The sequence below is a fragment of the Mytilus trossulus genome, unplaced genomic scaffold (assembly GCF_036588685.1).
Source record: "Mytilus trossulus isolate FHL-02 unplaced genomic scaffold, PNRI_Mtr1.1.1.hap1 h1tg000158l__unscaffolded, whole genome shotgun sequence".
Taxonomy (NCBI): domain Eukaryota; kingdom Metazoa; phylum Mollusca; class Bivalvia; order Mytilida; family Mytilidae; genus Mytilus; species Mytilus trossulus.
The window spans coordinates 4,149,004-4,171,256 of NW_026963304.1; the positions used below are offsets into that span (position 1 = coordinate 4,149,004).

Genomic DNA, 22,253 nt, shown 5'->3' on the forward strand with positions numbered 1-22,253 from the left:
GCTGATAAAGCATTTGTAAAGTGAATAGATTAAAGTATATAACTTAAACTGTTAAGACAATATATAGGTTTACGCTTATTGACCTTTTTCTGTCTACGTTATGACTTTATTTATGCGATGTGTGTATTATTCTCCGACAATACTCGTGAAAGACCTGTATAAAGGTGAAATGTTATTTGCAGATCGGTAAATTGCTAGGCCTCTAGGGCACACTGTGCCAGGTGTGACTGTCTATTCGAATCAGTGGGTTATACGACAGGAGGTCAAGTTTAATACACAAATTTAAAATACATTTTCAAGGTGTTGACAAATACAAGTGAATCGCCGTGGAATTATTTAATTATATTTGGTGCTATTATTTTATTTGAATTCAAAGAAGTTACTAAACTAAGAAATGAACCGGTTAAAGTCTGGAAATTAAATTTAGTTGTCGGAATGAAATGATATACACTCTTATCATTTATTTATATTTTTTTAAAGGGAAAATAAAACTAGTTTTACACAAGCATTTTAATTGTTCTTAATAGGCAAAAAATGTACGGGAACACTTAAATTAAGACATTTGAAAGCCATGACCAAATGAAAGGTGTACCTGTATTACATTTTTACTTCTAGCGTTATAATTGGCATTTATAGATTTGAGCAGATACCACTATAACACATAGTCTCAGATTCTAGTGAGGTCGGAAGGGTTAATCTTATGAAATAATATAGATTATCTGATATCATTTGGATAATGGAAGAAGCTATACTATAAAAACAAATAAATTTATTACCAATACACTCGAGATCAAAGTTTGTTAATTTTTCTGATCCAGTTAATTTTTACTCACATATTTTTTTTTATTTTGATTTGAGCGTGCTTGTTTTTACATGACAGTTTTTTTCGTTTCTCTTATCTCGTTAGACGAAAGCAAACCGGCACAGTATATTCTGCATTTGTATAGTCCGAAGTTTCCCAATTGATATTCTTGTTTCACATGTAAAATGAATGAACAATTATAAAAAACGGCATTCATTTTGAAATATAGCAGTTTTCTAGAGTGAAAATGAAGTCACATATGTGAGGGTATAAACGGGACGAACTGATTAAAAATAACGGGACCAACAATTATATAGCAAAATGGAAGAATAGGTGCTGAAATATAAATAAAAGTAAAATTTAATTTAGATAACATGGAGATTTGGTCTATACCTATTCTTATAACCACTCTTTTTTGTTAAGATTTTGTACACAGGCTGTATATCACGGACAGTTTTATATTGGTATGGTATATTTTATAAGTTTTACCTGAAAACACCTGGTTCACTCGCAATCACGCACGTGATTCATTGATCTTGTTCATTGTGTATTAAATTAAACAAGCCTGTCAGGAAGTCGACCGTAAGAATACCCGAATATGTCATTTTTACAATACCCCAGTAATTACCGGTATTAAGCCATGCTGAATACAAGAAGACAAGTTTTTGAACGTTGGTCAAGTTAGATCAAAACCCAAAATAATCTAAAAATATACGTTAGAAAAAAGCATTTAAAAAAACTTTTACAGCAAAGATAAATCTCAGTTTATAATTCCTCCACAATAAGTATCTCCGGACTTTTTTTCACTTTATTGTGACTACTTTTACATTATTATAGCATAAATCCTATATAATACTTGAAACTGCATCTCGGTGCCAAAAATGTAAATTTAATGACGAGCTAAAACCAATAAAATTTAGAATGGAAATGAGGAATATACGATCTTTTGTCATTTACAGCTTTTCAACCTGACTTCACCATTGTACGCTGAATATTTAACCCTCTAAAAAAATTAAGATTATTTTTTTGAAATATTCTTATCAATCTAAGTGAACCATTACTTGATTTGATGATTTGGGAAACTATATAGACTTCTTCCATTACTTGGTCGGGTAGAACATCCATCAGCTTGACAAGTCATTTGAACACTGATTAACGGACATGTCATGCTGGATACTAGGACTTTGTGGTAATTAGATATCCGTGGTCATTAGTTTTCAAGATGGCGTCTTCCCGAGAATTGAGAGTCGATTTTAAAAATCAAATAACTCACTTATCTAGACGAATAAACCTTTAATATTTTGGGAATATGCTTATTTATTTAGGATAAACATAATATCAAATTTTATTTTTTTTGCGAATTTTCCCTTTAAGTTATAACATCATTACTTCTCAGTAGATAAGACTCCTTTCAGGTTTCACTCTTTTACATGTGGATGAGAAATATATGTCACAAACACATTAACTAGGCAGCAATCATGATCGTGGCAATTGCTTTTACAGCCTTTAAGGCTTTGATTAGTAAGTTTGTTTTAGGTTGCTATATAAAGCTATAGCAATATACTTTCCTAAGGCATCGGCCTCAAACTGGAAGTAGCCAGACTAACTTACTTCCGGTGTTCTTCTCCTAGATAATGTAGTACTAGTGTTTGAATACTAATTCTAGGAAGATACTTTTGAAATTTTGAGTTACTTCTGTTTAGCTCAACTGGCCTGAAGGGCCAAGTGAGCTTTTCTCATCACTTGGCGTCCGTCGTCGTCGTTAACTTTTACAAAAATTTTCCCTTTTGAAACTACTAAGACAAATTTTACTAAACTTGGCCATAATCATCATTAAGGTATCTAGTTTTAAAAATGTGTCCGTTGACCCTACCTGCCAACCAACATGGCAGACATGGTTAAAAATAGAACATAGGGGTAAAATGCAGTTTTTGGTTTAAATTTCTGAAACCAAAGCATTTAGAGCAAATCTGACATCAGGTAAAAATGTTCATCAGGTTTAGATATATATGCCCTGATATTTTCAGACGAATCAGACATTTTGACACAGCCACGTTAACTTTTATTTCTATAGAAGTCGCTCTTCACTATACTACTACCTGTCGATACATTTATTTTTGGCATTGCACAAGTCATGTCTTCTTTGACTATTAATGACGTTAAAATACTAAATCCCTGTGATGTGTTTTAGTCGATTTTAGTCTCTGATGCATGATTTTTTACTATTAATTGGTTTTGGCTTTTAACTAGCTGTCAGTAACTTCGAGTACTCTCAAATCGTATTTTCTTGTTAATTCGACCTGTTGATACTGTTTATAATGCTTTTTTGTCATTTTTTATTTATATGGATCTTGAACATATATATTTAATTAACTGTGCATTTGTATTCAGATATCGCAGATCAAATTTATTTGTTCTTTGTGTAATCATACGTTTTTTGATTGAGTTAAGTCTGCTAATTGATATTTTATCGTATGTTTTTATATGTTGTGATGTTATGCTATTGTTTCAGAAAAAGGGAGAAGGTTTGGGCCCATTAAAACGTTTAATCCCGCTGCAAATGTTTGCACCTGTCCTAAGTCAGGAATCTGATGTACAGTAGTTGTCGTTTGTTTATGTAATATATACGTGTTTCTCGTTTCTCATTTTGTTTATATAGATTAGACCGTTGGTTTTCCCGTTTGAATGGTTTTACACTAGTAATTTTGGGGCCCTTTATAGCTTGTTGTTCGGTGTGAGCCAAGGCTCCGTGTTGAAGGCCGTACTTTAACCTATAATGGTTTAATTTTTAAATTGTTATTTGGATGGAGAGTTGTCTCATTGGCACTCACACCACATCTTCCTATATCTATTTTGTTGGGTTGCAGCCCCTGAATTATTAATTTTAAGTAAATTTTGCAGTTTTTGGTTATTTAATTATTGGTGTCTTAAAGATGTTGAATATTATTATAGTATCTAATATTATTACATATTATTAACACAATCAGAGACTTATTTGCATAATATGGGAAAAACTACCTTTTGAACTCCTCTCTTTTAAGGAAATAGGCATAGATATACATGAAAATGGGTTCAAAAGGAACTTTTGCCTAAAAACATCTTTTCGACATGATAAACATGATAAATGTTTCCAACGGACGCCTTAACAATTATTCATTCTTGTCTCGTAAATATATATAACCCTGGTCAGTTAGATCCTTTGTATATATGTTTTTTCATACTTCCGTCAATCTTAGCTGGTACAGTCGGCAGGCTTATGTTAATATATTGATACAGCTAATTCTAACATTTCTACTCTGTAAATTCTGTAAAAGATGTTAAGTTCACTTTCAAGTTGCATGCTGTTAATATTTTTTCTCAACTTTTACTGTGACTAAATCGAAATCCTGAATATATTTATAGAGTTGTTAAAACATATGCCGAATCCTGTTTTGGATTTACAGAACAAACTTTTGTTTGCTGCGATATATAATTTTTTATTTTTTATTTTATTTACTAAGTTATAAAAGAGAGGCTAAAGATACAAAAAGGACTTTCATACTAATAAGTCGTAAGTTATAAATGATGGCATTGACAAACTTGTACTCACATTAATTGTCTTATCAAGTTTTTTCAGAGTAAGGTATTTATGGATTGTAATGTGTGATTACACGTCCAAATCATGATTTGTTTATAGATTAGATGATGTTGAGTGTTAAAAACCATTTAACTGAAACTGTTTTTTTGTGTGAATTTAAGGGCTGACAGGGAATTTTCTAACTTAGTTACAATATTTGAAATCTTATTTGAAATTTACTTTTTGCAATCATGTCAATTGTGATATACAAAGTTTTGTAAATCTTTTTGCTTATAACACAAATCAAATGTTTTAGAAATCTTCTTTTTATTGAATTGATGTATTTTAGCAATTTTTCTAAATTGTTCAGATACTTTAGACTTTATTGTGTAAGTGAGTAAATTCTTAATCTGTCTTACATGAATTCTGGAACATAGTTCTAACACATGTTTAGGTCTTATACATCTTTGGCATTCAAATCTTTGAATTTGAGCATTCCTGTTGAAGGTTAATCATGTGTATCTACAAAAGCGCCTCAGACACACAAAATGAGTAAGACAAACTCAAAAAGAATTACTGGTAAGACATTTTCAGACAAATAGAGACAGAATACATAACTTGTTTTCCATTATGGAACAATACACTTAAATTACATCTGAAATAATTTCTTTGACGATGATTTTAATGATACAGTAAAATAAAAATGTCTGTATTTCGTTAAAGGCGGATAATTTAAAGGTCAGTTGTTCACAGAAGGTTTCTACTATCCAAAATAATCTTGCTAATCACTGTTAGTGAGAGTTCAGTTTTATATTGTTTATTGACTCATCGGACGATTTGATTGAAGGGGTCTTTTGTTCAGGAATGACTGTAATATTGTTTCTGTCTATGCAGAAATAACATAAAAAATGTAGTGCATGCACACTGAATAACCCGCGTAGCAGGTTATTTTAAAGTGTGCACCACATATTTTTATGTTATTTCGAATAGGCAGACAAAATATTACTGTCATTTCTTATAATTTAATTCTAAATCCCATTTTAAACTGGAGTATATCATGAAAAACTGTTGATGACGTCACGGGTCACATGACAAAATTATGTCTATGAACTGATAAACAAAACGACGTCAGCCAATCAGAAGACGTGTTACATCCAAAATTAAGTTATACTTAAATAAAAAGGTCAATAATCAATTGATAGTTGGAAATGATTGACACTGTTCATTTTAAAAGTTGAGAAAAGTTTGTGTAGCCAGACAGCTTGTTATTTTGTAATAACTATTATTTTGTGAATTGTATATCTTTTCTACATTCTTATTATCTGTTAAAACATGAAAAGGATGACTAGTCTTCTGGTCTGTTGGTCTTTGGTGAATTCTTGTCTCATTATCCATCATACCACATTAGACTTTAATGAATGTTGATAAGAATTCTTTATACACATTTTTTTTAAGATTTATTCCAATTATGGATGGATTCAATACATTGTTACAGTAGACTGGAAGAGGACAGAAATAAATCTGATGTCAACAAGAGAACATCAGATGATCGTGATCCACCGATAGTTATTGTTGGCACTTGGAAAGATGCCTTGATCTCTAATGTAGAAGAGGTATTGAAAATTACAAATTTTGTCAGATGTTTGTGTTTATTTGTACAGGACCATGTTTTACTGTATAACCAGACCAACATATTGACAATATCTAAATAAAAATACCTGTATCAGATTTTAAGGTTTAAAGTGTTTATGTAGGATTAAGAAAAGAAATCCTTTCTAAAAGTTTACAAAAAATGAGATCTTTCAACAATTTTTTAAATATGATATAGTACAATAAACTCATTATAGATACCAGGATTGAAATTTTGTATGCCAGACGGCGTTTCAACTACAAAAGTCATCAGTGACGTTCAAATAAAAAAAGTTCAAAAGGCCAAATAAAGTACGAAGTGGAAGACCATTGACGACCCAAAATTCTGAATATCATATAAATTGATAAAGCGTTAGAATTTTCAATGTTTTGTTTTGTAAAGAGAAAGCAAACAAACATATATTTTTTTTTTTTAGATTGATCATGCATGCAGAAAAAGTATTTTAAAGTATACAGAGAATATGTCAGAAGATGAACTAGGACATATAAGGCAAGAATACTTCATTTCCAACACAGAAGATGATCCCAGTGTATTCCAGCAAATACGAGAAAACATCCTACACTTAGCCAGAAAAATGAAAACATGGAACAAAGATTATCCGTTAAAATTCATTCAGCTGGAAACACGACTTCAAGAAAAGAAGAAGGAGTTACCTATTATTTCCTTTCAGGAAATTCAGCACATCTCTACTGATACACCTAATCCACTAAATGACGAGGAACTCAGATTGTTCCTGGAATTTCACCATGAGATCAGAGCTTTAGTTTATTTCAAAGATCTTCCTTCTTACATTATTTTAGATACAAAGTGGTTGTCTGACGCTTTTAGATATATAGTTACTGCAAAGAAATTTAGAACCATAAGTATCAAAAATAGAAAAAAATGGGATGAGTTGTACAGTAGAGGCAAATTACATAGTGAGGTTTTAGAAGATATATTCAAAAAAAGGGATAATATGTTTTCCAAACACAAGGACCATATTCTGAACGTAATGGAGAGATTTGATATCATCATACGTCCAAACATGTCAGAGTCTGCTGAAGAAAAGCCTTGCTACTATGTACCTTGCCTGATTAAAATAGAATCGCACTGTGACATTTATGAAACATTTAATGTGACAGACAATACCTGTAAAAAATCAACTTGGTTATGTTTCAAATTTAGATTCAAGCCACCACATCTAATGAACCATTTGATCGCTTCACTGAGCCGGAAGTATGAAATTACAGAAGTGGTTGTTCCAAATCAAAAGAAAAAGTCAGTTGCTCTTTTCGGAGGTATTGCAGTCTTTGAATTACAGAAGAAAACACATTTAAGAAAATTGCTTGTAATGACATTTCCAAATTTTATTCAGGTTCAGGTTTTGGAATTCGGGAAAGATTCATTCATCAAGAGAGGTTTGTACAAAGACATTGGTGACTTCGTGACAGATGAGTTAGATAAGATAATACATACACGATACAAGATGTCCAATGTAGAATTCCAGAAAAAATTTGAATGTGGCCATACAAAACCTGAATTAGTTACAGGATCCAATGAATTCAGTGAGGAGCAGATTACAGAATATCTCTGCGGGACATGTAAAACACCCCACACATTCGATGGCGAATGGTCAGAGATAGAAAGTAAAGCGCTGTCAGTAAGTGTTTACATATTACATTTTTTTATTGGATTTAAGTATTTTCATGGAAAGCTAGAAATGTTTGTTAATTTTTTAAACAAAAAAAATAAGATAAACCAACCATATGTTGATACCACATATACAAAGGAGGAATTTGTCAATATTTGGTCCCTGAAATTACAAAATGTGTATGTCTTTGCAAAACAAGGTTTTGATAGCTTTAATTTTATTAATAAATTGGCAGCCTGGTATAACCTTGACATTAAATGCAGAAGTGTCAATTTTGATTTTGCTACGACGCCATGAAAATGACTAAATGAGGTGACATGACTTTTTTACTGCCGGACGGATTTTGCCAACATAGATATATTATTCAAAGGCTTTACCCAAATAGATATTTTATACATGTTTTTCATCTTTAAGAAATCGTATTGTAGCCAACATTATAATTAATTTTAACTGAAATGATAAATATAATTATGAAAATTACGGAGAAGAATGGAAGATTAGACTTCACATTTTTGAAAAAAAGAACTAGGTGCATGAAAGACCTGGTACATTAATGTCCTGAATTAATATATAATGATTGCGATTTAACATTATACATTGATTTTGATACTGCTGCGTAGGCGGAGTAGGCATTACGTTTTACTCTTGTAAGACTGTTTTTCTGTTCATTCGTCTGTCTGTTCATCCCAAATTTAAATTATCTGTCTTACTTTTGTTTGTTTCAACAAAATGTTATGAGATTTGTAGACAATGCTTATTTCTACCAAACACAGATCAAGTTTGAATTTGGATGGGGTCACTTATACCGTTCTCGAGTTATGTTCCTTTATTAAAAGTGAACAAATTTTCAAATTTACTGTTTCTGCAATCTAACTTTATTTTGCTTCAATTGAATGTTATAGAACCTATACACAATACTTATTACCACCACGTACATATCAAGTTGAATTATGGAAGAGTCACTTTTGCATTTCTTGAGTTATGTCCTTTGTAAATTTTAAAATTAAGGATATTGCTGTATATGTCTAAGCAGGAAAGTCTGTGTCCCATCGTCACATTTATTTTTATTAGCTATGGTAGCAGAACTTTAGGAACTATATATGTCTGTACTACATTTTGAAACTGATCCTCACCCTAAAAATAAACCTAACATTAACACTAGCCCTATTTCAAACCTACTGAAACTCTAACCTAACCCTGAAACCAAATCTGAACCTTTTTCTTAAGTTCAGCCCCTGCGAAATGATTACGAATAGTTCATGAATGTTCATGGATGATTCATGAATGATTCATGAACAGAATTCATGAAGTGTTCATAAAAGATTCATGAACAGTTAATGAACTACAAATGGACAAGCGTGTTCATGAACCAGTGAATAATGAACTATTCATGAACAGAAAGTGTTCATGAATTCTTTGGTTCATTAAAGTTCATGATCAAAATAGTTTTTGAACTTTTATTATTCATGAATTATTCATGATTTTATAGTTCATGAACCAGCTTGTCCATTTGTAGTTCATGTCTAGTTCATGATTTTTTTATGAATGATTCATGAATTTGTTCATGAATCATTCATGAACACATGAACTACAAAATGTACTGTGTTCATAAACTGTTCATCAGTAATTTAATACATGAACATTGTTTGTCCACTTGTAGTTCATGAACTGTTCATCTAAAGTTCATGAATTTATCAAAAATTTTCATTTTATGTTATTATCATAAGTAAACTTCTTGTCCTTTCTGTAATTAAAATTGCTGTATCAGGACTTCCAACTAGAAATGCTAAATAACATCTTGTTGAAGTTGTTCTGCTTGAAATTCTTCATAGTTGAACAGATCTTTTAATCAATAAATGCACTAGTTTCCCCCTGCAAAATCAAAATTCACTCCACAAAGAATCAAAAGTCCTTGATATTTGTTTAGAATAAACACTCATATTTAAACAGTTTCTAACAGGTATAATACAATGTAATAATTTAATTTAGTAAATGTTGTTTTTATTAAAATATAAATAGATTAAGATTAATAACATGAATTCTTATTATTTCAGCCTTTTCAGGACATTTCAAATAATTTACCCCCCCCCCCCTTTCCACTTTCATTTACCTACACACAATCATAATAATGGCTGAAGCATTAATTATTTTTACCTGGAAAAAAACAAATATGGTCCAAGTACACAGTTATCGTCCTTTGATTTTCGTTGTCAACGAATATAGTTCTTAGTGTGGACAGTGTATTACTTGCCAATTTTTTTATACCCCTTCCAAATGTATTTCTCCATGTTTTATGCCTCATTTAGCAAGAAGGGGGTTGAAATAACACTGTAAAAACATTTGGGTCATAAATATTATTGCAAAGTAGTGATAGTGATTAGGTCCAGCTGAAAAAGGTAAAAAATACGCACTTCAGAAGCTGTCAAAAGATTTCAAGACCCCCTTAACAGAAAATTGTCCATATTTTGAGTTAGAGCTGATGAAGTTTTCTATAATTTTAATATAATTTGTCCCAAAAGTAGTACAACACACTATAAAAATATTATTCAGAAACCGCAGGTGGGATTTTTTAAATTTTCATTTATTGTCTAAAAGAAATGCACTAAGAAATAACTGTGTATTCAGACCTAAGAGGTGAAATCAAGAAATATAGAATCTGTACTTTGGCAACTTCCCTGAATGATTTGATGGTGTCAATTTGTCAAAAAGCATAAAACTAAAGGATTAAAACTTTTATTTGATAGAATTTCTGCAAAAATGACCAATTTTGGCATTACATGGTCAAATAGCTTTTTCAATTTCGATGCATAAGTGGCATTCTGACTTTCTATCTGACATGTTTTCATGTGTCAATTTTTGTGTTTCTATGCTTTAATCCAGTTGTATTACTCATTTGTGAACTCTGAATCTACAGAAAAGAAGATTATCTCAGACAATATGAGCAAAATGTTTTGTATAAATGACCCTCTTCTAACGCTCGCTTGGATCAAGTTTAATGTGAGGAGCATAGCACATAAAAGTTGAAGTCCATAATAAAGACCTCACTAAATTTGTATAAAAAGCACTTAACAATGTCATTTGTACCTGTTTCATTTCACATAATATTTTTCTTTACTTCTGTAGGATAGCATGTGGTTCAAATATAAGCCTGTTGAGACTAAAATTGCATTCAAGTTGTTCACTAAAAAGTGAAAAATCATTGTACCAGACCATACTGTCTGCTCAAAAAGTTAATTGCAAGAGTCTTTTTGTGCTCAGATTTATTGTATCATGTCAACTGAGTATAGAAATGATAGAAAAGACACAAATTTTTATTTCCTATAGCTTCAATATGCATTTCTAAATGTAAATGTGTGCTACGGCCTAAATTGACCTTAAATTATTTTCAATCTTACTTGGCCTAAGACCCTTTTAAACTATTATGATATGATATTGGTAAGTTTTCTTTTCATTTAAAGTACATAAAATACATATGTAAGGATTATTTATAATCAAAAAGCTTCATAAATTTAAAATTGCTGGAAAATATTACAGCTTCATGTAAGGCCCCCCTTCATTGGAAAACCTCTATTTTTAGGCACAGGCTCATATAAATTTGACTTTTGAATAATTATGCTAAGTCTGATATATCAAATGAGTACTCTAGATTGCTTTTGATACATGATATATATTATATTATGGCATTTTAAAAGTATTTTTTTGCAATATTTTAATTTTAAAAGCCCCAAATGTTGATAGTTGAATTTTCTCAATTTGAACATCTAAATTTAACACGCAAAGTTGAATATAGAATTAATCATATTGTCTATAATATATATCCTATTGCTATGAAACTTTGTAGGCAGTCTTATAATACATTAAGCTTTGATCACACCAAGTTTTATTAAGATTGGTCAGTTATCGTCCTTTGATTTTCGTTGTCCACGAATATAGTCCTTAGTGTGGACAGTGTATTACTTGCCAATTTTTTTTATACCCCTTCCAAATGTATTTCTCAATGTTTTATGCCTCATTTAGCAAGAAGCGGGTTGAAATGACACTGTAAAATCATTTGGGTCATACATATTATTGATCATTAATGTAAAGTAGTGATTAGGTCTAGCTGAAAAAGGTAAAAAATTAGCACTTCGGAAGCTGTCAAAAGATTTCAAGACCCCCTTAACATAAAGTTGTCCATATTTTGAGTTAGAGTTGATTAAGTTTTCTATAATTTGTATGTAATTTGTCTCAAAAGTAGTACAACATACTGTAAAAATATTATTGAGAAAGCGCAGATGTGATTTTTTAAATTTTCATTTATTGTCTAAAAGAAATGCACTACGAAATAACTGTGTACTCGGACCATATATCAGTTTATCCTGAATTGAAATTGAACCAACACTGTAAAATGTAAAGGCCACTTTCTGGTGTTTATTTATCATAATTAATCAATAATTATTATAATGCTTCAACAAATAGTTATCCGGCAAAAAAAATAATTAAAATATATATAATTTACTTATCTGATAACAAATCTGCTTTATTTGACAGCTAGATTACTTCACTGCTCATCAAACATCTTCATTTGTATTTTAAGCGTCAAAACACCATTTTGCTAACGTAATTTATGACGTTTTTGTATTCCCAGTCATTCACGCGATTTTAAATTCCTATAAAAGCTTTACTGATCTAAGTCATTTGAATGTTTTGCAATCATTTGTCTGCATTGCTGTATTTGGCAACCCCTCTAGGAATTTTGGATCTAAATGCTCTTCAACTTCGTACTGTATTTGGCTTTTTTTCAAACTTTTTTGGATTCGAACGTCACTGATTAGTCTTTTGAAGACAAAACGCGCGTCTGGTGTAAATATAAAATTTAGTCCTGGTATCTATGATGAGTTTATTTGCAATCATTTGTCAAAGTCATTTAAGCGTTTTACAATAGGTAATCGTAATTCATTAATAATGATAATTATTGATAATGGTCTGCAATGTCTGGATAAGAATAAATTGTCATCAATCTGTGCTTTTTTCAAGTTCCTCTATGTGCCGTATGATGGTTAAGAAAGGCACATGTTTGAACTTGGAGAGACAGTCAGAAATTACATCTTTGGAAGAAAGAAATTAAGTTTAACATTGTAAAAACGAAACATGAGAAACATCTCCAGCTCAAAGTAAGTTACAAAACTTTTGTATGACTCTCAAATGTAACACTCTTTTTGGCGTAGTATGAAGAAAGAAAAAGGTGCTGAGCTAATTTCTGTTGTTAAATGAAAATTTTTATGGACATAATTTTGCTTTATTGCTTACACTTCATTTGTACACACATCATGTGTCACATGTATTGAAGTAATATGAGGCTTTACCTGTGAAAGGGAACTTCAAGTCTGTATGAATTTTTTTAATTATGCCCCTGTTCTAGTGGAGGGGGCATTAAGTTTAACCCTTGTCCCTCTGTATGGACGCATGTCCCAAAGTTGGTTTCCGTTCTTTATTTTTCGGGGAGTTGCAGCACAGCAAAAGTGAGTATATACATGTATGTTTCTAATGCAATTTTAATAAACATGATAAACATACATGTATTTACACTTTAGCTATTCAACTGAATTTTGTCTCAAAATGATCTCAAGATCTGTAAATGAATAACCTTGAGGTCATGCTAAAAGCACTTAGATTGTGATGTCATGATACAATGTATGGATGTCTAAAATTTTATGAGAACTTGTATGACAGTCAAATTTGCATACAATTAAGTAGGGAGAACCTGACTGATATGCCTCTCATCATGCTCATGACTAAAACAAAAATTGGAGTTGAATTTTGTAAGTCATAATTGAAAATAAGTTTTTCAATGTTGATATATTTATTGTTTCTTAAAAGTTCTTAAAATCTTCATGAAACTGTGTTATGAATTAATTTATGAACTTTAAGAATTCATTTATTCATTAAAAGTTCATAAAATATTCATGAACTGCATTTTATGAACTATTCATGAACTAAATTCATGAACAAACTTAATGAACTCATTATGAACAGTCATGCATTGTTCAAGGACATTCTTGAACAGTTCATGATGGTTCATCAATCATCAGTTCATGAATTTCATCTCGCAGGGGAGGGTCCCATAAAGTTAAAGAAGGCTGTTTCAGTAATTGAAATCATAAATCTATTATCAATGATTATAGCACACTTTCGTTTAGGTAAACCATAATAGATATATGATATAACAGAGGCAGACTAGGGTCGGTGGTTCTTTCCGGGTGCTCCTGCCTTCTCCACCACTAAATACTGACTGCCGCGAATTAGCAAAGTAGTGTTGAAAGTGGAGTTAAACATCAATCAATTACAAGGGCAGAAAATTTTTAAGATGTTAGGTTATACCATCATACCATTTTAAATCAAACTGTCAGATGACTCCTTTTACGAATTATTGCCAATAAATGACAATTTTTACCAATTTTAGTTGATTTGGGGTATCATCCTGAAAACTATATTGTCAGTTAGTTGTCTCCTTATAAGATTGTTAAACTTGAAAGACAATTGTTGCCCCTTATTTGTGTTTTACAAAAGCTTTGGTAGCAATACACAGTTAAGAAAAAAACTTAAAATTGACACTCATAATTTTTAATCACCCTCTTTCCCCTCCTGTCTAACAAAGAAGGCTTTATATTTGTGTTATGCATGTATATACTTGTAGAAAGAAAATCTTCCATAGATTTGATTTCTAATGCTCATTAGGGTGAAACATAATCCATTTTGGGTGTAACCATGGCAACAATCTGCATTTCTTAGATACAAAATATAGCAAAACAGGGGGGGTGAACATGTCACAAAAGTCTCCAAAATTTGGTCTAATGGAAAATTTCAATGAATTACAGTGATACCTTTCCTGAATCCAGGTTTATATCTATCAAGTGGTCCAAAAAAAATCATATGCTTTCCTGCTCCTTTTTCCATAAAATTGAATTGAAAAGATCGAGCGCAAAATCTTTGTTGATAAACACTTCAATAATTTAAGGACCTATAAACGGTACGGATAGGAAAATACGGACTGTCAATCATACAAATGGCCTATAAAACATGTTAAAATCAATCTAAATGTTCATATAAACACACTAAGAAGGCTCTAGTATTCTTCAATTATCTAAAAATCAATTTTATTGCACAAAAACTTTCATATTTAAAAAATTCACAGGGGGCATAATGCGAAACTAAATCATCAAAAGGACAAGATATACATGAGATACAAATAAGTTAGTGAAACAACATTTTTAAGAGAAACTATAAATAGCAAAAAAAAGTCAACATCTCTTAATATAATAATGACATCTTTCAGGATAAGTATGAGAAGAAACCGGGAGAGAGAGGACTTGCCCTGATTGTTAACTTCATGTTCCATGGTGGGACAACTGAGAGAAAAGGTAATTTAAAATTGAAATTTATTCATTGGATCATGTTCCAGTCAGTAATAAGTCAAATTGATAGAATGAGATGAAACATAAGAATGATCAAATTTGTTCTTTGACAACATGGAAAATATGAATTTTGATTTCTCATATTTATGTTCTGTGAAAAGGAGTTCAGGTTGCATTCATTATGGTCTGAAAGACAGAAAAAATTCATAAGGGTTCCGCGGAATCCAGTGTCTCGCCTACTTTATCTGTTTATGAATCTTATAAATGTTTTAAAAACTTTAACTGCAGACTGTATGTAATTATAACTGGAATAAAAACTTAGTCCATTAGTTAGTAATATATACGGGGAAAAAAAGGAAATAAACTCCCTTCCAGATATTAGCTTTTGATCATAAACAAGCTACTGTCCAAGTTTGGTACAAATACAGGATAGTTTAAGTACATAAGTTGTTGAATTTTTTCAAATTTTAACCAGAGTGAATGTTATGTAAACTGGCAAAAAAACTAAGTCCATTTATAAGTAAAATACGGATAAACAGGATTTTTTTTGGCAAGCTCCTATCCAAGTTTGGTTAAAATCCATTATAGTTTAAGAAAATAATAAAAATTTCCATTTCTATTCATATATATATTTATGTTAATATCGCTTATATGACCATTGGAGGTCAACTGGATAGTTAATTAGATGACGTTAAGACTTAAATACACATAAAGAAGCTACATATTATCAAGCCAATGCCGTGTCAATTATTTATTTAAGACTTTTTATAATTTCGATACATGTTTTACATGGTTACTGGTATATATCAAATAGGAGAATTTGAATCAAATCGGTGAACATGAATTTGACAGCTAGTGCCCCTTTAAGACAAGAATTGATATCTGGGAGGGGGTCTTGGCCCTAATCATTTAATAATTAGGGGTTGAAAAGGGGCCAAAACTATTGTTTTGGTTTGCAGGTAATAATTTAATTGAGGATATTAAAGTGTATCATTCTCTTTTAAATTTTAGCACGTGGTTCCATATGGTTTCGACACATTTTTCAAATTGGTCCAAAATTTAATTATTGAATTATTGGTCATGTTGGTGTTCTTGTGCAATCTAACAGTGTTTTTAATTTTTATTTCGGGCCCGTTTTTCAAACTGGTCCACATTGAGGTCCAAAGTAACCACATTTAAACTTAGTTTGATTTGAACAAAACACAATTTCTGGGATTCTGTTTAATGCTGAATCTTTAGCATATAATTAAATTTTTGATTTTGGGCACAGTTTCAAGTTGGTTGAAATTGATGTCCAAAATTAAAGTTGATTTGATTTTGACAGAAATTAAATATACAGGGTTCTTTGGTATGCTGAAATGAAGTGTGTCTTTAGATATTGGATTTTGAGTCATGTTATCAAATTGGTTCACTTTAAGGTCCAAAGTATCCAAAATTCAACTTTGTTGAATTCTTGGGGTTCTTTGATATGCTGATTATAAACCATATATTTAAGATTTGGATATTGGACCATAATTGGTCTTGTTGGTAAATGCCCATTTTTGTCGAGCCTGCAATTTTTGACGGAGAAAGCTCAACATAGGGATAGTTATCCGGCGGCGGCCTTAACTAACTTCTTAAAAGCTTTATATTTTAGAAGGTGGAAGACCTGGAGGCTTCATATTTTGTATTATGAAGTTTCCGACTGTCACATGTCAATTGTCCTTGACCTCATTTTCATGGTTCAGAGACTACTTGAAAAAGAGTTAAGATTTTTTGTAAGGTTAATTTCTCTCTTATTATGAGTAATAGGATAACTATATTTGGTATGTGCGTACCTTGCAAGGTCCTCATGCCCGTTAGACAGTTTTCACTTGACCTCGACTTAATTTCATGGATCAGTGAACAAGGTTTGGGGGTCAAGTCCATATCTAAGATACTATAAGCAATAGTCTTGTATATTTGGTGTATGGAAGGGTTGTAAGGTGTAAATGTCCAACTGGCAGGTTTCATCTGACCTAGACCTCATTTTCATGGTTCATTGGTTATAGTTAAGTTTTTATACGACCGCAAATTTTGAAAAAATTTTCGTCCTATATTGCTATCACGTTGGCGTCGTCGTCTGCGTCGTCGTCTGCGTCGTCGTCGTCCGAATACTTTTAGTTTTCGCACTCTAACTTTAGTTAAAGTGAATATAAATCTATAAAATTTTATCACAAGGTTTATGACCACAAAAGGAAGGTTGGTATTGATTTTGGGAGTTTTGGTCCCAACATTTTAGGAATTAGGGGCCAAAAAGGGCCCAAATAAGCATTTTCTTGGTTTTCGCACTATAACTTTAGTTTAAGTTAATGGAAATCTATGAAATTTTGACACAAGGTTTATGACCACAAAAGAAAGGTTGGGAGTGATTTTGGGAGTTTTGGTTTCAACAGTGTAGGAATTGGGGGCCAAAAAAGGGCCCAAATAAGCATTATTCTTGGTTTTCGCACAATAACTTTAGTATAAGTAAATAGAAAATAATGAAATTTAAACACAATGTTTATGACCACAAAAGGAAGGTTGGTATTGATTTTGGGAGTTTAGGTCCCAACATTTTAGGAATTAGGGGCCAAAAAGGGACCCAAATAAGCATTTTTCTTGGTTTTCGCACCATAACTTTAGTATAAGTAAATAGAAATCTATGAAATTTAAACACAAGGTTTATGACCATAAAAGGAAGGTTGGTAATGATTTTGGGAGTTTTGGTCCCAACAGTTTATGAATAAGGGGCCCAAAGGGTCCAAAATTAAACTTTGTTTGATTTCATCAAAATTGAATAATTGGGGTTCTTTGATATGCCGAATTTGACTGTGTATGTAGATTTTTAACTTTTGGTCCCGTTTTCAAATTGGTCTACATTAAGGTCCAAAGGGTCCAAAATTAAACTTCGTTTGATTTTAACAAAAAATTAATCGGTTGGGTTCTTTGATATGCTGAATCTAAAAATGTACTTAGATTCTTGATTATCGGCCCAGTTTTCAAGTTGGTCCAAATCGGGGTCCAAAATTAAACTTTGTTTGATTTCATCAAAAATTGAATAAATGGGGTTCTTTGATATGCCAAATCTAACTGTGTATGTAGATTCCTCATTTTTGGTCTTGTTTTCAAATTGGTCTACATTAAAGTCCAAAGGGTCCAAAATTAAACTTAGTTTGATTTTAACAAAAATTTAAATCTTGGGGTTCTTTAATATGCTGAATCCAAACATGTACTTAGATTTTTGATTATGGGCCCAGTTTTCAAGTTGGTCCAAATCAGGATCTAAAATTATTATATTAAGTTTTGTGCAATAGCAAGTCTTTTCAATTGCACAGTATTGCGCAATGGCAAGAAATATCTTATTGCAAAATATTGTGAAATAGCAATTTTGTTTTTAATTAGAGTTATCTTTCTTTGTCCAGAATAGTAAGCAAGAAATATCTAATTGTAAGAATTTTTTTTTATTTGGAGTTACCTTTCTTTGTCCAGAATCAACTTAAATCTTTGTTATATATACAATATACAATGTATATTCACTTTTTACTACCAACTGATAAATTAAAATAATCTTTACCATTCAGTGATAACAAGCAGTTTTTTTACATCTTAATATTTTATGATGTATTTAAATGAGTAGTAATTGTTGCAAACTCCATTAGAAATTTTAATTGAGATTAGTTTTGGAATAAGGAAAAGGGGGATGTGATTAAAAAATTGGGTTCAATTTTCTCATTTGAAATTTCATAAATAAAAAGAAAATTTCTTCAAACATTTTTTTGAGAGGAATAATATTCAACAGCATAGTGAATTGCTCTAAGAGAAAACAAAAATTTTAATTTCATTAGAACACATTCATTCTGTGTCAGAAACCTATGCTGTGTCAACTATTTAATCACAATCCAAATTTAGAGCTGAATCCAGCTTGAATGTTGTGTCCATACTTGCCCCAACCGTTCAGGGTTCAACCTCTGCGGTCGTATAAAGCTACGCCCTGCGGAGCATCTGGTTGTGATTTGGTCTATTTTTCTTATACTGTATGCAATAGGTATACTATATTTGGTGTATAGAATGACAGTAAGGTGTACATGTCCAAATGTCAGGTGTCATCTGACCTTGACCTCATTTTCATGGTTCAGTGGTCAAAGTTTAGTTTTTGTGTTTTGGTCTTTTTTCTAATACTATATGCAATAGGTTAACTATATTTGGTGTATGGAAATATTTCATGATGTACATGTCAGTCTCGCAGGTTTTATTCAACCTTGACCTCATTTTCATGGTTCATTACTCAGTGTTCAGTTTTTTTTTGTTTTGTCTGTTTTGCTTAAACTATAAGCAATTGGTCAGCTATATAGTTGTAGTATGGAAAGATTGTAAGCTGTATATGTCTGTCTGGCAGGTATCATCTGATCTTGACCTCATTTTGGTGGTTCATTAGTCAATGTTAAGTTTTCATGGTTCAGTTTGTTTGTTAGATTCTATAAGCATAGGTCAACTATATGTAATGCATAGATTGATTGTAAGTTGTACATGTCTGCTTGGCATGGTTCATCTGACCTTGACCTCATTTTATTGTTCATTGGTCAACCATAAATGTTTATTTTTGGTTAATATAAAAAAAAAGATGTGGTATGATTGCCAATCAGACAACGATCCATAAAAGACCAAAATGACACAGACATTAACAACTATAGGTCACCGTACGACCTTCAACAATGAGCAAAGCCCATACCGCATAGTCAGCTATAATAGGCCCCGATAAGACAATGTAAAACAATTCAAACGAGAAAACTAACGGCCTTATTTATGTAAAAAAATGAATGAAAAACAAATATATGTAACACATAAACAAACGACAACCACTGAATTAATTAAGTCTGTTTCTTAGAAACTATAAGCAATAGGTCAACTATATTTAGTGTATTGAATGATTGTAAAGTGGACATGTATTTCTCGTTTGGTTTATCTGACCTTGACCTCATTTTCGTGGATCATGTTAAGTTTATGTGACAGTTGTAGTAAAGCTTTATATTTAGGACTATCAACATAATTTCAATGGTTAGTAAAGAAGGCGAAACATTTTAGCATGTCCACTCTTGTTAAATTATCTAAGTACTTAGATACTATGCTATATCAAATATTTAATCAGAATCTAAATTTAGAAATGTACTGTGCAATAGACCACTTTCGAGTTCATCCGTCACCGGCAAAAACTCCTCAATTATACACGCCTTTATGACGTCATTTACCAGATAGAGGGGCTCGCCTGTATCCCTGCACTATTTACGTTCATCAAGCGTCTTAGTGATCGTCTTTGTGCAGGATAAACTAGAAATAATGGTTGCTCTGTAGGTACTTACTGACATTTACCTAATGACAGCAGTGTTGATTGTCAATTCTGAGAATTCAATTTGCCGAATAATTCATACAATATAGAATTATAGTTTTCCAACCACTCGCTCAACATTGGAAGGAAGTGACGCCCCTAAACGCACAAATGATGATGATAAAGGCGCGTATAATTGACGAGTTTTTTCCGGTGACGGATGAACTCGAAAGTGGTCTATTACTCGAAATTTTTAGTTGAGTCATAGATGAAAATAAAACAGCATCAAATCTAATTTTAGAGAAGAAATTATGTATAGATATACATGTACATGTAGTTTGAAATTTACTCTCCATTATGAGATATTTTGATTAATATTTAACATCTTAATAACCATATAATAGAAATTGCATATTAAAAAGAATGAAGGAAAGTTTATAATGAATTCCAATCATTATTAGATAGTTTAAATGTAATTACAGATAAATTTTATAGATATTTATGCCCCTGCCGTAGCATAAAGTTTTTCCCTTTTCCGTTTGTACGTCCTTACGTCCCAAAATTGGTATCTGTTGTCAAACTTTAGTTTGCCGCATCCGAATGTTATACACAACGCTTAAATATTACTTCAAAACACAGATCAGGTGTAAGTTTGGGTGGCATCACCTTTACTTTTCTAGAGTTATGCCCCTTTACAAATGGAAAAAATTGCTGAATTTTTTGTTTCCGTTCTCTTACTTAATTTTGCCTCAACAAATGTTATGAAAATTATACACAATGCTAATTACCATAAAACTCAGATCTAGTAAGAATTTGGGCTTAGTCACCTATACCTTTCTTGAGTTATGTTTCTTTATAATGCTATATGCAATCATCTGTCTCTAATGAACACATTCCCAATTTATTGAACATTATATTAATGACAAATGATATTTTTTAAATTGGAAGGTGTTTGGAGGACATAGAAATACCAGGAGTCCGTCTGTTTTTCCGTCAGGTCTTATAAGCTCTCTCACGTGTAAAAATCTGGCCAGATTTTTATAATCATAATGGAAATTACATTGCATTAATGTTCTGAAGTCTTCATTTCTGTTAGATATTATCAAAAGTTAAAAAAAAAAAAGTTATTGCCTTTTGTACCTTAGCTTGAATAGATAAAATGTGTCACACAGGGAATATTGGAACTCTGTTCTCTCTTTTTCTTGAAGAATTTTGTGGTAGGTTTGTTTAATATTCTGTATAAACTAATTTTCTTAATGCTATACATAAATATTATTTTTTAGATGAATACAACTACTTTAAAACTAGCTTATATTGTCTATTAATAAACATGTATCTATATTTTTGATTTTGGGCCCAGTTTTAAAGTTGGTCCAAATAGGGATCCAAAATTAAACTTTGTTTGATTTCAACAAAAATTGAATATATAGGGTTCCTTGAAGTGCTGACTCTAACCGTGTTTTCATATTTTGTATTTTGGGCTCCGTGATCAAATTGGTCCACAATGATGTCCCAAGGGTCTTAAAATAAACTTTTATTAGATTTAATAATAAATTGAACTCTTGTGGTTGTTTGATATGCTGATCGTAACCATGTTTTTAGATTTTGGATATTGGACCATAAATGTCCAGTTTCAAATGTTTTACTCCTTTGACCAAATTTATTTTGAACAAACCTATGCTGTGTCAAATGTTCAATTACAATCCAAATTCAGAGCTATTTTAACCTTAAATGTTGTGTCCATACATGCCCCAACTGTTATGGGTTCGTCATCTGCGGTCGTATCAAGCTGCTCCCAGAGGTGTATTTTATTATAATGATTGTATGTATGATTTGCATGTCTGTCTTATGGGATTCAACTGATCTTGACCTCAAATTTTTGTTTAACAATCAATAT

At 31.5% G+C, this 22,253-nt stretch overlaps 1 protein-coding gene across 1 annotated transcript in view; it reads left to right on the forward strand.

Moving 5' to 3' along the window:
* The window catches only part of LOC134700479 (uncharacterized), a 521,631-nt gene that overhangs the window by 472,648 nt on the left and 26,730 nt on the right, over positions 1–22,253 (forward strand). Inside the window, exons 6-8 of the mRNA XM_063561872.1 lie at positions 5,814–5,971; positions 6,425–7,648; positions 14,955–15,039. Of these exons, the coding sequence (XP_063417942.1) occupies positions 5,814–5,971; positions 6,425–7,648; positions 14,955–15,039 (1,467 nt within the window). The remainder of the gene's footprint in view (positions 1–5,813; positions 5,972–6,424; positions 7,649–14,954; positions 15,040–22,253) is intronic.